The sequence below is a fragment of the Microtus oregoni genome, unplaced genomic scaffold, assembly GCF_018167655.1.
Source record: "Microtus oregoni isolate MIOR12 unplaced genomic scaffold, Mior012 000008F_ref0000371, whole genome shotgun sequence".
NCBI classification, from domain to species: Eukaryota; Metazoa; Chordata; class Mammalia; order Rodentia; family Cricetidae; genus Microtus; species Microtus oregoni.
The window spans coordinates 36975709-36993000 of record NW_024543067.1 but is presented as its reverse complement, the minus strand read 5'-3'; the positions used below and the strand labels follow the sequence as shown (position 1 = coordinate 36993000).

The following is a 17292-nucleotide window of genomic DNA, read 5'->3' as shown; positions in this document are numbered from 1 at the left end:
AATGCTGTGTCAACCAGCTATCCTGTTCTCACATGTAAACTGTGGAACAATTGTTAAGCATGCTCCCCTTTGTTAACTATAATATCATACTCAGTTTTGTTTTGAGACAGAACTCGGGCTGGCCTGAACTCCCTGTGTAGCTGAGGATGACTCATGGACTTTTTGTTTCTACCTCCTAAGTGCTGGAATTCCACGTCTGTATCTATACTTTACTCATATTACTACATCTTGCGAGTACATTTCCCGCTTTATAATAGCATCTTTGGTCTCAACTGGGTGATGGAGGAAGGTCATTGGTTAAATAAAAAGAAACTGCTTGGCCCTCATTGGTTAGAAGATAGGTGGGAGGAGTAAACAGAACAGAACGCTGGAAGGAAGAGGAAGTGAGCTCAGACTCCACAGCTCTCCTCTTGGGAGCAGACACCTCAGGGAGATGCCATGCTCCCGGCTCCTGGGAAGATACACGCGATGAAGTTCCGACCCAGGATGGACATAGGCTAGAATCTTCCCGGTAAGTGCACCTAGGGGCGCTACACAGATGATTAGAAATGGGCTAAATTAATATGTGAGAATTAGCCTAGAAGAGGCTAGATAGAAATGGGCCAAGCAGTGATTAAAAGAATACAGTTTCCGTGTAATTATTTTGGGGTATAAGCTAGCCATGCAGGCGGCCGGGGTGCTGGGGACGCAGCCCCGCCGCCCCTTATTTACTACAACTGGGGCCCCCAGTAAGCAGCACATATATTTCTCTTTGCTCATTTTCCCATGTTTTCCATAATGTAACCAAAACACAGTGTATATAGTAGTCTTGTGAGATCTTTTCTCAATGGGTGCCTCCCTCCATCATCTGTGGGTTACTGAGTAAAATGAACAATATAATGGTTCCTTATCTATAGGAGAGACTTTCTTTTTTAATAAATGTGTTTTAAAATCATTTAACTATTTGTGTATTTTGTGAATATATACATGTGTTTTTTTATGTGTTTAAATGCACACATGGAACTCAGAGGTCAACATTTGTGTCTTCTGCCTTCCTGAGATAGGGCTTCTCATTAAAACTGTAGCTCATCATTTCGGCTAGACTATCTGGCTAACAAGTCTCTGTCCTATACCCCCCAGCACTGGGGTTGCAGACATGTGCCAACCTATTGGGTTTCACATGGGTGCCAGGGTTCACACTCAGTGTCCTCATGCTTACACAGCAAGTGTTTTGCTCACTGAGCCTTCCCCAGGTCCCATGAATGATACTTTCTAAGAATGTCTGTAGTGACCTCAAACTGTAAAGGGTATAGAACTCTGTGTGTATCATTTTCTGTGATTAATTTATAAATTCGGTACAATAACAGGTGAACAGAAATAACTAAGAAATTGAATAATTTCAACAATATACTATAATAAAAGTTAAGTACATATGGTTTCTCTCAATATTTTATTGTCTCATAGTCATCTTTTTCAGGCTGATTGATTATGAATAAAATACTGGCATGTAAATTTGGAAGCAATTAATATATTTAGTTCTGTGTTACAGGATGTATCATAAATAAAAGCCTCAAGTATTTACACCAATTCAACATCTTTTTTAATATTTATTTATTTATTACGTATACAATATCCTGTCTATGTGTGTGCCTGCAGGCCAGAAAGGGCACCAGATCTCATTACAGATGGTTGTGAGCCACCATGTGGTTGCTGGGAATTGAACTCAGGACCTTTAGAAGAGCAGGCAATGCTCTTAACCTCTGAGCCATCTCTCCAGCCCCCAATTTAACATCTTTTGTCAAAATCAAGCCATAGATTCCAGCTAACACCTTATAATAAATAATGTTTGGGAATTCCTCAATGGCAACATGAAATCTGGCCTGTCGTACAATGTGCCCGTGTTGCTGTTTTCATTTCTTTCCCTTTGAGAGTCTAATATGAATATGGTGTCTATTGATCTTATTCGCTCCCACCCAGCTTTTCTGTTTCTGCTTCTTCCTCCTCTTCATCTCTCATCTTGTGTAGCCCGAATCCACTGAATTGTGGACAGCCTACAAGAGGTCACACTTTTATACTCACAGCTGATTCCTCCTGGAAGCTGCCATTCATCCTCTGCTGGGTGTTAGACGTCACGCCACCTTTCCGCTCTGTGCTGGGATTTTGTCTGGCTTGAGCCTGCAGAGGTCTTGCTCACGTTACACAACCACTGTGAGTTCATTTGTGCAAGTGCCCTGGTGTGTCTGGAAAACACTTTCATTATAGTCATTGTGGCCTCTGGTCCTTTCTACTCTCTCGATTCCAGAACCTTGAGGGGAAGGGTGTCATATAGATGTCTCACCAAGGGCTAAGCACTCCACAGCTTCTTATTCTCTGCAACATGACCAGTTGAAGATCTCTGTGTTGGTTGCATCTACTGCAAGAAGTGTCTCTGGTGAAGATTCAGAGATGCACTAACTGTGGGTATGGTGATAAGTCATGGGTTTATTCATTATGTCTATTTAGTACAATGATAGTGGTAGGTTTCCTCCTAGGGTCTGTGGCCTATTAACCACAGGTTCTTGACTTTGATAATGGGTATGGGTTCCATCTTGTGCAGATGGTCTTAAATCCAACCATAAAGTGTTTGGTTACTCCCATACATTTGTTCCACTAGTGGCTGCATCAGTGGGCATATCATGCCAGGGTGGTCATTATTGTAGCTTTGCAGATTTCACAGCTGGATAAGATTGGTCATTTCGGGACTGGAGAGATGACTCAGAGGTTAAAAGCACTAGCTCTTCTTCCAGATCACCTGGGTTCAATTCCCAGCACCCACATGGGAGGTTACACCTATCTGTAATTCCAGATCCAGGGCTTTTGACATGATACCCTCACACAGACATACATATGGGCAAAACACTAATGAACATAATATAAAAATAAATTACATATTTAAAAAAAATTGGCGATTCCCCCTTTTCCCCAGTAGGAAACCTAGCACTCAGCAGTATAAGAACTAGTCAGTAGGGATGAAGTTTCCAGGTTAAGAGAAGTTTACTTTCTTCATGTTCTGTGACTCAAGTATGTGGTGTCTTCAGCAATAGGGTCTTATTCTCAAGTTCTGAAGGGTAACCAAGAGTAATGGCAATAGTCTGTAATGTTTGGAGGTCTGTGTAGCACCACCCGAAGTGGTAATCCATTCTTGGCACTGAGTTTTTTGTTAGACTGTGGTATATCCAGTAGGGACATTGTTGCCTGGTTACAGGGTAATTCTATTTAAACTCTTTTTATGTAAGTATATATTTTAGGAAGGTAGGCATCTATATAATGCTTTTAAAAGACTTTTAATGTCTTTCTCCATACTCCCTCTTCTACTCTGCCATCCCATCCCTACCTCATTTAACCTTTGTGATGTGCCAGTTAACTTTTAATTGTAAACTTGTCCACCTGGAATCACTTGGAAAGAGAGTCTCAGTAAGGAACTGTGTAAATCAGATTGGTGTAGGGGCATTGTCTTGATTGTTAATTCCTATAGGGGGTCCCAGCCCGTTGAGGGTGCTACCAGTCCCTGGTTTGGAGCTCTGAACTGTATAAGACAGAAGAGCAAGCAAGCAAGGGTTCATTCGTTTCTCTGCTCTTGATCGTCAGTGTGAAGTGAATAGCTGCTAGAATTCATGCCTAGATTCCCCTTGGTGACAGACTATAGTCTCTAATTGTAAGCCAGATAAACCCATCATCCTGAACATTGCTTTTGGTAAGATTGTTTAGTTCTGGGCCTGTGGGTGGCTCAGTGCACAAAAGCACTTGCCATCCAAGACTTGGAACCTGAATTTGATCCCTGGAACCCACAGTAGTGGAGGAGAGAACCAGCTGCTGGAAGTTGTCCTCTGACCCCACATGTGCATGCCTATACATGCACACACAATAGTAAATATTTAAAAGTCTCTAGTACTTATTGAATGATTATTCATAGGTGGGATTTTTGATGGCCACAGTGGAAGGAGAGAGAGCGTGCCATTCCAGCTGCATCTTGCCATCTGCATGTTTCTTATTGGGCACAAACAAGGATGTTCCAAAATTATGTTTTAGTAGCTAATGTATCCAACACTTAATCTTGACCAAATCACCACAGGTATATAATTCTACCACTACAGAAACTGAGAAGAGGGTTCAAGACCATCCTGGGCTGTCAAGATTGAGAACATGTTGGACTTAGATGGAGGTGCCTGGTTTGTTTCTTTGGATGTTGATGGCGAAACGGAGTGTCTGGTTATGGACTGGGTTCCAAACCTTGTTGTCTAATGGTACTTTTTCTAGTTATGTGGAATTTGTTTTGCCTTTTTTTGTTGTTGTTGTTCGTTTTTCAAGGTTGGCTTTAATCTTACTGTATAGCCAGGAATGACCTTGAACCAGGCCTCTTGCCACCCCCCTCAAATAGTAGGAATCTAGATGTACTTTGTCATACATGGCTCTCCAGTTAGATTTATAAACCTGTGGGAGCTAAATTAGTCTGTTCTGCTCATCTTTTATATCTGCATAACCCAGGCGACGAGTGTTAGCTTCCCAGTTGCTGCTTAAAGTACCGAGCTGTGGTGCTGGAATGATGACTTTGCAGTACTTGCTGTTCTCCCAGAGGATCCACGTCAGGGTGTCAGTAACTCTTTTTTTTTTAAGATTTATTTATTATGTATACAGTGTTCTGTCTTTCCTGCAGGTCAGAAGAGGGCACAAGATCTCATTACAGATGGTTGTGAGCCACCACCATGTGGTTGCTGGGAATTGAACTCAGGACCTTTGGAAGAGCAGTCAGTGCTCGTAACCACTGAGCCATCTCTCCAGCCCAACCATCAGTAATTCTAGTTTCAAGGTACACCTTTTTGGCCTCCACAGGCACTTGGACACATGTGGTGTGTGTGCTATTTTGTGCACAATGTGTGATGGTGCGCGAGCACACACACACATGCTCATACACACACACCACACAAATTGAGTTACCAGGAATAAAGGTGCATCTATAATCCTGGCACTTGATGATCAAAAAAAGACCAGTAAGGTGGCTCAATGGTAAAGGTGCTTGGTGCCAAACCTGATCTCCTGAGCTCAATCCTTGGGACCCACATGGTAGAAGGAGAGAACCAACTCCCCAAAACTGTTCTCTGATCTCTACATGGGTGCCATGGACCCCATATGCACACATACAAACAGTAGTAGTAATAACTTTAAAAAGGGTAGTGAGATGGCTCAGTGGGTAAAACTTATGGGTAAAAATTGCTGTGTGAACTTGATCTGAATTTAATCCCTCGAACCCACAGTTGGAAGAGAACCAGCTTCCCAAATTTGTTTGCTTACCTTCTGTATACCATGGCACATGTACCTGCACACAGGCATGTGTGTGTGAGAGTGTACACACACTACACACACACAATAGTAAAAATGTAGTATATAAAGGACCATTGAGATGGTTCAGCAACTGAAGGTGCCTGCTCCCAAGTCTCGACAGGACGAGTTCAATCTCTGGAGCTCAGAGTGAGAGAGCCTGTTTCTGAATGTTGCCCTCTACCTCCACATGTTCAGTCATAACCAATTGCCACAACACACAATAATAAATTAATACTATTATTGCACTTTTAGACCAAAAACCACTAACAGTTCATGTTGTGGGGGTGCTAGAGAGATGGCTCAGCAGTTAAGAGCACTTACTGCTCTTGCAGAGGATCAATGTTTGGTTCCCAGCACCCATGTTGTGGTTTGTAACCATCTGTAACTCCAGTTCAAGGGGAATCCAATACTTGGATTTTTCTAACTTGGGTACCAGCCATACACATAGTGCACATACATACATGCAAACAACCCTCAAAATACATTTGGGAAAAAAACTTATTAAAAAAGAATTCATAGCTGGGTGGTGGCACACGCCTTTAATCCCAGCACTCAGGAGCAGAGGCAGGTGATCTCTGAATTTGAGGCCAGCCTGGTCAACAGAGCAAGCAAGTTCTAGGACAACCAGGGCTACACAGAGAAACCCTGTCTTGAAGAACAAAAAACAAAAACAAAAACAAACAAACAAACAAAAAAAACAGCAAAGCAAAACTCACATTGGACGCTGGTGTGTGCAGCCAAGTCAAGCTGTGTTGTGGTTGAGTGCACAAACAAGGTATCGTTCTCACCCTCCCATTCTTAATATATTTCCTGGAAACTTAAATTTATATTGTGTTATGAAAATCATTTAATTAAATCTAGTTAGTACTTAGTTGTACAATTTCAGAAGGATCTCTAATTGCCCTGGTGGGAATCAAGGTATACAAAGAGAAACTGGTGACTACCCCCTTTTTTTTTTGAAATAGACTTTCAAAAGCATATACTCACTTCAGTTGGTATTTCTGAAAGATTTTTATGTTGGGAGAAGGAACAGGCTAGGAGCCAGTGTGGGTGGATAGGGTGGGGCCGGGGAGGGGGTTGTATCCTGGAAAGAGGTCAGATCACATTGCAGCAGGGACGGGAGCCTGAGCTATCGTGATGAGGAGAACTGCACACTTAGCAGAACTGCTTGGCTGTGCATGTCTCTTGCCCTCGATTTAAATCTGAAGTTTATGTTAGGATCTTAGACATGGCTTGGAAGTACAAAACACTGGCTCTTTTTGTTTTGCTGATGGTACAGTCTTTTGGTATATATAAGAATTGTTTTGGAGACAGGGTCTCTAACCACTGTGTAGCTCAGGCTGGCATGGAACTTACTATGCAGACCAGCCTGGCCTGTAACTCACACAGCTCTACCTGCCTCTGCCTCATGAGTACTGAAATTATGATTTTTTATCTTTATTTTATGTGCATTGGTGTGAAGGTGTCAGATCACCTGGAACTGGATTTTTAGACAGTTGTGAGCTGCCATGTGGGTGCTGGGAATTGAACCTGGGTCCTCTGGAAGAGCAGTCAGTGCTCTTAACCACTGAGCCATTTCTCCAGCCGCCATGAGTACTGAAATTAAAGGTGTACACAACTATACCCAGCTTATAAGCATTTTTAGAGGTGGTATGAGGTTTTGCTTTTCATGAAATACTAAGGTTTAACATGTGTACCTAGCCCATAATCATACAAAATGTACGTAGCACATTTTTCAAGGCAAGTTCTTAATTCCAGAAGATAATATTAATGTATTTTCCCAGGTGTTTTTTTTAAAGATTCATTCATTTTTATGTGCATTGGTGTTTTGCTGCTTGTATGTCTACATGAGGGTACCAGACCCCCTGGAACTGGAGTTACAGACAGTGTGAACTGCCATGTGGGTGCTGGGAATTGAACCTGGGTCCTCTATGAGAACCATCTCTCCAGCCCCCGGGTGTTTTCTTAAATAGAAGATAGTTCAAATATGATGAGAGCAGGGAGCTCTAGGCATGGGAGTAGAAGTATTTACCAGGTGAAAACTGACACAAAGTTTTAATGAAGAGTGTACATTCTGGGGCCAGAGAGATGACTCCGCGGGGTGATAACTGGAATGTGGTCCTATGACATGATGGTGGAAGGTGAGAACAACCCCAGAAAGTTGGCCTCTGACCTATACATACATACACACACATGCGCATTAGCGCACATGCACACACAAACACACATTACTACTATGCATTGTTGACAAACACGGCATAGAAATTCTCAGGCACTTGCTGCCTCTGAGAGAGAATGGGTACCTTCTGTAGAAGCTAAGAGACATTAACCTAACTTATATCCTGGGCCATTTGTTTGGGGGTCATTGAGATAAAAGGTGACACTTCAGCATCCTGCTAGATAGTAAGCTTTATAAACACCATTTGTCCTTTCTAAGATTGGTGCAAGAAAACCCATTTTTAACAAAAAGGGAAGAAAAGATTGGCCATTTGGGGTGAGACGCCACGGTTAAGCTAAGAGTTACGCTTTTGTTAGATAACAGGGCATCACAGGACACTGAAACAAGAGAAAGGAATTTCTGGCTTTTTTGCCTCCGCAGTCAACATTTGGAAAAGATGAACAGCTTGTCCCGTTTTCACTACGTATTATTATATCTGGTAGACAAAAGAAAACAAATGCTTGACTGGGAGCCAGGCATTGTACATACCTGTAACCCAAGTACTTGGCAGACTGAAGCCAGAAATCACAAATTCAAGAAGGAACTGGAAAGGGAGGACTGTGGTCTTTCTGTGGAGATGCTTTTATCTTGTTTAGGAATGTGTTAGGATGTAAGCCTTTATTAAAACCCCAGTGCATATTTAAGATGTGTACACTTGAACTGAAGAGTTGGCTCAGTGAGTGAGAACACTGTGTACAGTGTGAGAAACAGTTCAACCCCCAATATCCATGGCATAGTCATCTGGGTACCTGTAGGCCCAGTGGTGTGACAGGCAAAGGATTGCCGGGGCTCACTGGCTACCGGTCAGCTGGGGATCCAGTGAGAGATGCTGTCTCAGTGGAATGTGGTGGAAAGGGGTAGAACCGGACGTCCCATGTCCCCTAGGCTTTGTGCACACGATATATGCTTCCCCTCTTCCCACAAAGATGTGTTTGAATTTTAATTATATCTTAGAGTCAATATTTTAGTCTGATCTATGGATAGGGCCTGTGTAAGGTTTCTGTGAGTGTATAATTTGATTTATCGATAATGAACTGTGTAACTATATTATTTGGACTGCTCTTCAGGGTTTGATTCATTGATGATTGCCATTAAGTTTTAACAAAAATGCTTTTTATATTTTTGGTTGCGAACCTAGGATTTAACAGCTGAGCCATCTCTCCAGTCCACAGAATTATTTTTAAGATACATAATGCTTAATGATGAACTAAAGGGAGGGCTGGGGATATAAGTCATTTGGTATAGTGCTTGCCTAGCATGCACAAAACTCTGGGTTTGATCAGCATTGCCACATCCACTGGGCATGGTGGCACACATCTGTGCTAATTCTAGCACTTGAGAAATGGCGGCAAGGGGATTAGAAGTGCAAGACCAACCTTGGCTACATTGTGAGTTTGAGGTCAGCCTAGGACATGAGACCTTGTTTTATTTTTTGCTTTTTTTTGTTATGTTTTGTTTTTTAAAAACAACTTGGGAGGCAGAGACAGGTGATCCCTGAGTTCAAGGCCAGCCTGGTTCATAGAACAAGTTCCAAGTATGCCAGGGCTATACAGAAAACTGTCTCAGGGGAAAAAAAAGAGGAAAAGGAGGAAGAGGAAGAAGAAGGAAGAAAAGTGTGAGAAGGAAATTAAAGCAAACTGGTGAAAAAAATTAAACACTATGAAACACTATTTCTACATTATTATTATTATTATTATTATTATTATTATTATTATTAATTTTGTTTCAGACAGGCAAACAGGAACCCTAAAACAAAAACTGAAAAGATGGTTCTCTGAAAAGACCCATAAAAAAAGGTGTTGAATAGATCTAATTTTGCTCTAGCCATCCCCTGTGCTAGGGGAAGAAGGCTTGAGTTTCCTACCAAGACCTTACTGAGGTTGCTTACTGCTTAAATTATGATTTGAGATTCCCCCTGCCCAAATACCTTTACATTTAAGATTGAGATATAGCTCAGTTGTAGAACTCTTGTCTATCCTGTATGAATCTTGTGTTCCATCCTCCACACCTGTCAAACAGGATCAAAGACCACCACCAAAAAAAAATCTACCTGAAAACAAAAGGATTATTTTGGGACCATAAAGATGACTCAATTTTCAAGTACACTTGCTGTAGATCTGAGCACTCGTGTATAAAACTATGTGTCCAATTAACATCTGTAACTCCAGTCCTAAGGAGGATGGAGACAGGACCACTGGAGCTTTCTGGCTTTCAGCACAGCTGAGAAAACGTGAGCCCCTGGCTCAGGGAAACACCCACCTTAAATGAATGGGTGGAGAAGGATGGGGTGGGGCATAGAAACCTCTGGCCTCTGCGTGTGCACATTTGCAGAAGGTGTACACACAGATAAGAAAATAACCATCTGCTTGTTGTACATATAGTTTTCCCACTTGTTGAAGATGAGGGCAAGTTTGCATGGCAATGAAAGAAACCTTTACCTGCCTTTAAGTCCTGCATCATCGTTTCTGAACCAGATGATAAATGAGCAATCGCTAATGCTCTCTGAATATAGATCCTTTCCTGTTTTGTTCTGTTTTAAATTTTCTAATTATTTTCTTTGTGTGTATAGTGTGTGATGTAGGGAGAAGGGTGCCTTCCACCTTTACATGGGTCGTGGAGATCAAACTCAAGCTGTGAAGCTCATTGTCTGGACACAAGTGCCTTACTGGCTTAGCCGATTTGCCAACTCCCTGTTTTTTTTTTTTTTTTTTTTTTTTTTTTTTTTTTTTTTTTTTTTGAGGCAAAGTTTATATCCCTGCTAGCTTTGAATTCACAGCCATTTCCCTGGTGCAGCCTCTCAAGGGCTGGCATGTTTGCAGGGCTTTCTGTTCCACCAGCCAGCTCTCAACCACACAGAGACTTGTTATTAATTGTAAATGCTCAGCTGATAGCTTAGCCTTGTTACTAACTAGATTTATCTACGCTCTATCATGTGGTAGTACCTTTATTTTTAGCAGAGCATGTTCATCTCCTGCTTCCTCTGCATCTCGCTGGTGACTCTGCCCTTCTTCATCCCCATTCTCTCTTTTTGTCCACAAGTCCTGCTAACCTATGCCTGACTAGCTATTCGCCATTTAGCCCTTTGTTAAATCAGTGAGAGTCCTTTATCAAACCAATGAGAGCAACAGATATCCAGTGTGTAGCACTGGCATTACAGGCTTTGAATATAGATCTTTTAAGGGCAGTTGTATTACTGTGAAGGGTGATTGTAATGATTAATTGAACACACGGACACACACACTCCTTGCACACTTGCTGCATAGCATTCCTCAGTAAATTGCAGCTGGTATCACTAGAATTCATGTTTCAGAGAGCACTGTGTAATGATCTTCCTGTGTACTTCCTGCATATAGTTAATGTATAATTGATAGGTATTGTCTGAGTAACTGATGTTAACTAGGGATTGATACTGCGGAAACACTGATGGTTGTGTCCAGCAGGCAATGGAGAGTGCCACTGTCCTCTGAACCCACCAGCTGCACTGCAGTGACGGCAGCTCCAGTGGAAAGAACATCCAGACCCACTTCTGTGTTACAGGATGGCAGCCACTGACTTTTCCCACGGTAAGGCCTTAGGAATTGAAAACAGGTTGAAACCCACTTGCTGACCCACAGGAATATTTGTAGCGCCTCTGGGGTAAAGGTGCAGTCTTCATTATATGTTTTTTTAAAAATATTTATTTATTTATTATGTATACAATATTCTGTCTGTATGCCTGAAGGCCAGAAGAGGGTGCCAGACCTCTTTACAGATGGTTGTGAGCCACCATGTGGTTGCTGGGAATTGAACTCAGGACCTTTGGAAGAGCAGGCAATGCTCTTAACCACTGAGCCATCTCTCCAGCCCTCATTATATGTTTTATAGTCATGATAAAGTACATTTTTGTTTTAGATTTTGTTTATTTTTATATGTATGAGTGTTTGTTTATGCATCGTGTGTGTGTGTGTGTGTGTGTGTGTGTGTGTGTGTGTGTGTATGTATGTATGTGGTGCCTATTGAGGCCAGAAGAGGGTGTCAGATCTCCTGGGACTGGACAGTTGTGAGCTGCCATGTGGGTGCTGGGAATTGAACCTGAGTCCTTAGCCACTGAACCATCTCCCTATCCCCCAACAGTTTTCTTTTTTTGAGATGGAGCCCCATGTAGCCCATGGTGGCCTTGAATTTGCTAGGTAACTGGTGATGGCCTTGAATTCTTGATCCCTTTGCTTCCACCTCTTGAGCTGGGATGATAGGTATGCACCATTTATACCCATTTATTCTAAGATGGAGCCTGGGGCTTCATGCTCTCCAGGCGAGTACTGCACTGACTGAGCTACAGCTCCAACCCTGATAAAGTGGCGTCTTCAGGGCATAAAGCTTCCTTCCTTATGAGATGAAGATGCTATTAATAGAGTTGCCCTAGTAAGAAGCATTCCTTGCATCCTTCTTTCAGGTTGTAGATGACACAGGACTGCGCTAGCATTCTATAGCATGTAGGGATGGGAACGGGCTCTCAGATGTGTGTGTGTGTGAGAGAGAGGTGGGGTACAAATGAGGGAGAGAAGAAGGAGAGAGAGAACAATATTGAGAAGCACAGAACAAGAAAGATGGAGACCAGGAGGGAGGGAGGAGATGTCAGTCTATAGTTAGATTGATGACGTGAGGCTTTTGTACTAGGGTGGAATGACTCCTGTGCCTTCGGATGAGACTCTGCACCACTCAGTATTCATACCTGCTTCCTTTTCCATGAGATCTTTCAGGGGACTCAGTCTGCCGTCAAGAAGAGAAGGTATCAGCACAAAGGATGCTGACTGACTGCCTGACGAATTATCAGGTAAAAAAGATACACACATGCACACACATCCAAAACATTCCACCTACAGACAATTTCCTCTGAACAAACTTGTCTCTAGAGCTGTTTACAGCAAATAGAGCTTCACTCACCTAAGGCTCTGGCTTCCCGGGATAGAGACCCTGTCATAGTTTGCTTTCTGTTGCCATGATAAAAAACCATCAGTTTACAATTCTCAGATCATAATCGAGCCCTGAGAGATGTCAGTGCCGGAACTTGAGGCAGGAACTGAAGCAGAGACCAGTGATGGAATCTGTTTACTGTCTCATGATCCTGACTTGCTCAGCTACCTTTCTTAAACACCCCACCTCACCTGTTGGGGAATGGTACTACCCACAGTGGACAGGGCCTTTCTTCATCAATCAGAAATCAAGAAAATGCCCACAGGCCAATCTGATGAAGGCAGTTCCTCAGTTAACACTCCCTATTCTCAGATGTGTCTAGTTTGTGTCAAGTTGCCAGTGATTATGACAAAACCTTTCCTATTAAGTGAGTTGGAATTTTACAGTTAATCTTGATCTTAGCTTTACCTTCATGGTGTCAGATCATTTTTCTTTGATTATTACATTTGTGTGTGTGTGTGTGTGTGTGTGTGTGTTTGTGTGTGTAGAGCACATGCCACAGTGTGTGTGATTCAGAGGACAACTGCAAAAGTCAGTGCTCTACTTGCATCATGTGTGTCTGAGGTCCACACCTGGTCATCAGTCTTGGCAGCAAGTAACGTTACCCACTGAGCCGTCTTGCTGGCCCCTGACCAGCAATGTTTCTTCCTTTTTTGAGTTCCCTGGCAAACGATAAGGTAGATGAGATAGCCTCCTTTTCTAAGACATTTATTCATGTATACACACTCATCACATCTTTAGGAGGTGCTGGCTACTGTGTCTAATACAGAGAAATACCATGATGTTCTTGTGTACTTTTGGTACCAGTTCCTAGTCAGCAGTGACATTTAACTTGAGGAAATAAGAGAGCAAGAATAAAGCAGAAGATGGAGCTCAGCGGTAGAGTTCTTGCTTACCATGCTCAGTCAGGGTTCTGGGTTCTGTCTCCAGCAAGGTAAAAAGGTGGCTGGGGTCCTCGATGCCTCAGTGGGTAAAGGGCTTCGTACAAATAGAGGGACCTGAGTTTTGAGACCCAGTACCCATGTAAAACTTGGCGTGGCTGCTTATGTCTGTAATTTCAGGGTTGGGGTGGGGACGAGTAGATTCCAGGGCTCACTGATCAGCCAGTCTAGCCGAAACAGCAGTTTCCAGGTTCAATTAAAAGGCCTGTCTCAGAAAACAAGGCGAAGAATTAACTGAGGAAGTCATCCCACATGAACTTGCATAGGCAAGTGTTCCTATCAGTTTACATGTGTATACACCATGCACACACACACGTGAGTTTAAAGAGGAGTTTGTAAAGCCACTGGACCTTGGTGTTAGAGACCAGAGAATTTTCTTAGATGTTGGGTTCCACTTCCTCATCCTCCCATGTTCATTAACAAAGATCTTAATTGGCTAAGACCAGCATGGCATGTGTTCAATATTTCAGGAGTTGGTGAACTTTGAGGATGTGGCTGTGGACTTTACCCAGGAAGAGTGGACCTCACTGAACTCATCCCAGAGAAGCCTCTACAGAGACGTGATGCTGGAGAACTACCGGAACCTGGCCACAGTAGGTGAGACTGCTGTTGCTCCCTGCAGCCTCCCATGGACTGACTGTGTGTCAGGAACGGTGATGGTAGCTCTGAATAAGACACAGCCCCATCCCTAAATGCATATTTTGTTTTTTGGTTTTGTTTTGTTGTATTTTGAGACAGAGGTTCTCAGTGTAGCCCTTGCTGGCCTGGAATTGAGATGTAAAACAGGATCACCTCAAATTCACAAATATTAGCCTTGCCTCTGTCTTTTGAATGCTAGAATTAAAGGTATATACCACCTTAAATATGTTTTAATGTACTGGGGTGGTTCTCAAAAAGTTTAATATATATTTAATATATATTTTTGCTGGTTGGTGGTGGTTCATGTCTTTAGTCCTAGCACTTAGGAGATAGAGGCCGGCAAAGTTTTGGGTTTGAGGCCATCTTGGTCTGCAGAGTGAATTCCAGGATATCCATGCTACTCAGAGAAACCCTGTCCTCCACCCCAAAAAGAAAGTATATATTTTCCTTCTCTACATTGATAGGCTAAATTAGAAACCTCAGTGTATAATCTTATATCATTTATGTGTCTATAAATTCTCTTGGAGTTCAAGAGATGGCTCGGCAGTTAAGAGCAGTTGCTTGAGGACCTGGGGTGGGGATCCCAGTACTTATCTAACAAGTGGATTGTGGTCTTGCATGCACCTGTAACCCTGGTGTGGCACTGAGGAGAGGTTGGGAATGAGAATCACTGAGGCTCACTGGGTGCCAGTCTCACGGGGAAAACACAAGCCAAGGTTCCAGGAGAGACTGCCCTAGAGTAAAGCACCCAGCACCCCACTTTGTCCTTTGCACGTGGGCACAGGCATTCATACCTGCACACACACATGCATATACCACATATACCACACACATACATATCCACAAACACATGCTCTTAGTTAAGAAGGGCTCGGGGAGATGACTCAGGAAGATGGTTACTGCTCTAGCAAGAGGACCTGAGTTAGGGCCACAGCTCTCCTGTAAAGCCTAGGTGTGATATTAGCCACCATATATACAGAAGTACACCTACATACATGAACACTTATACACACATACAAAATAATAAGTAAATTAGAAAGTTTAATTATCTTGATGACTGTGATTAATAATACTATATATGAGCCACTTGTGGTTATTTTTTCTAGAGGAACAAAGATCTCTTTGTTGCAGATCTCTCTCTCTCCTCTTTCTCTCTTTTGTTTTTTGTTTATAAGACAAGGTTTCTCTGTGTAGCCCCAGCTGTTTTAGAACTCACTCTGTAGACTAGGCTGGCCTTGAACTCAGAGATCCCCATGTAAATGGACACTGTACTTTCATTTCCCAGCCACCCAGACCCGAATAACCACACAGAAACTGTGCTAATTGCAACACCGTTTGGCCAGTGTCTTAAGCTTCTTACTGGCTAGCTCTGAGTATTAAATTAACCCATTTTTATTCATCTGTATCGCCACAAGGCTGTGACTTATCGGTGCAGCATGTTACTTCTTTGGCAGCTACGTGGTGTCTCCTTGACTCTGTCTACTGTCTCTATAGATCTCTGTTCAGATTTCTTGCCTGTTTTTACTCTGCTAAGCCATTGGCCCAAACAGCTTTATTCATCAACCAATAAAAGCGATACATACAGAAGGACATCCTACATCATCCACCTGCTTCTGTATCCTGAGTGCTGGGATTAAAGGCATGCACCACCATCACCCAGCAAAAAATATATGGAGACCTGGACTTTTTGAGAACCACCCCAGTACATTAAAACATATTTTCCCAGCTGTTCTTACTTTCTGTTTGAGTAAAAGTAAAGTGCTGGGCTGAGATACGACTCAGTGGTCGAGCACCTATCACTTGCAGGGCCCGGGTGCAACCTCCAGTACTATAGAAAGAAAACTCTAGTACTTTGTAAATGTATATACGACTAAATTAACTGGGGTCTTAGGCTCCAGAGCAAGCTAAACTTTGAGGCATAGACAGGTGGTACTTGTATAATTAGCGCCTTAAAAATTATTTCTCTTTATTTATCATTATTTATTATTTATTTATCATTAGATATTTATCATTATCTAGTTCCTGGCAGTTTGGTGCACACTTCTGGAATTCAAGCATGTGGGAGGCAATAAGAGTAATATTTTTGTGAGCTTGAAGCCAGCACTTGTCTCCAAACACTGGAGAAAAAGCAAAATTTTTTAATTCTTAAACCCTGGGAAGTTCTGTCATTTTTTTCTCTAAGCCTTCTCATCAGTGTGTCTTACCTTGTGCACAGGATATCAGCTCATCAAACCCAGTCTGGTTTCTTGGTTGGAACAAGAAGAATTTAGAACATGTCAGAACATAGTTTTCCCAGGTCAGTATTCATAGAAATTAATTTTTTTCTTTTTCTTCTGAGACACGGTTTCTCTGTATAGCCCTGGCTATCCTGATACTCACTCTGTAGATCAGACTGGCCTCGAACTCACAGAGATCCACTTGCCTCTGCTTCAAGTGCTGGGATTAAAGGCATGCACCACCATCACTGGGCTTGGAAGTTCTATTTAATGAAAGTTTAGTATGTTTGCAATTGAAATAAACTTAAAATAAAAACAAAACCCTTGTGTTGGACTGGAGAGATGGCTCAGTAGGTAAAGGCATGTGCGGCCAAGCCTGACAACCTGAGTTCAATCCCTGTAATCCACACAGTAGAAAGAGAGAACCAACGCCCAGAGTCCCCTGACCTCTACATGCGTGCTGTGACGCTTGCATATGTCTGCACATACACACTCAGTAAGCGAATGAAGGGGTGAATGAATATTTTACAGAAGCTCTAAAATTCTCGTGTATGGGGGGTGTGTACATGTTCCCACGTATGTGTTTTGGAGTCAGAGGGAACCTTTGGTCTGTCCTCACTTTCCACCTCATTTGACAGAGCCTCTGTTTGCTGCTGCATGTGGCGGGCCGGCAAGCTTTGGGGATCCTCCTGTCTTCATCTACTGTCTTGTCATAGATATACTGGAATTACAGACAGCCTTATGTGAGTTCTGGGGCTCTGCGCTTAGGCCCTCACACTGTGTAATAAGCACTTTATCCGTTGAACCAATCAAGCTCCTATAATGAAGTTCTTCAAGATAAAATTTGTCTCAGAACTCTGAGGCAAGAAGAAAAATCTTCAACTTCCGATATTCTTTTAGCTTACTTAAACTTAGTGCTTTGAGAGATGCTCTTTTTCTAGAAGTTTTCTACTCTCTTTCCCTGATAATTTCTTTCTGTTTACCATAC

At 42.5% G+C, this 17292-nt stretch overlaps 1 protein-coding gene across 3 annotated transcripts in view; it reads left to right on the top strand.

Moving 5' to 3' along the window:
* Positions 1 to 17292, top strand: part of LOC121451481 (zinc finger protein 426-like) — a 28988-nt gene that overhangs the window by 8199 nt on the left and 3497 nt on the right. The window contains exons 3-6 of one of the 3 annotated variants that reach the window (XM_041657002.1): positions 10993 to 11118; positions 12286 to 12368; positions 13920 to 14046; positions 16304 to 16384. In XM_041657002.1, coding sequence (XP_041512936.1) covers positions 11094 to 11118; positions 12286 to 12368; positions 13920 to 14046; positions 16304 to 16384 — 316 coding nt within the window. In that variant the 5' untranslated portion in view covers positions 10993 to 11093. Of the gene's footprint in view, positions 1 to 10992; positions 11119 to 12285; positions 12369 to 13919; positions 14047 to 16303; positions 16385 to 16990; positions 17048 to 17292 lie in introns of those variants that run through there. The other 2 variants (XM_041657003.1, XM_041657004.1) reach the window with 2 other exon arrangements.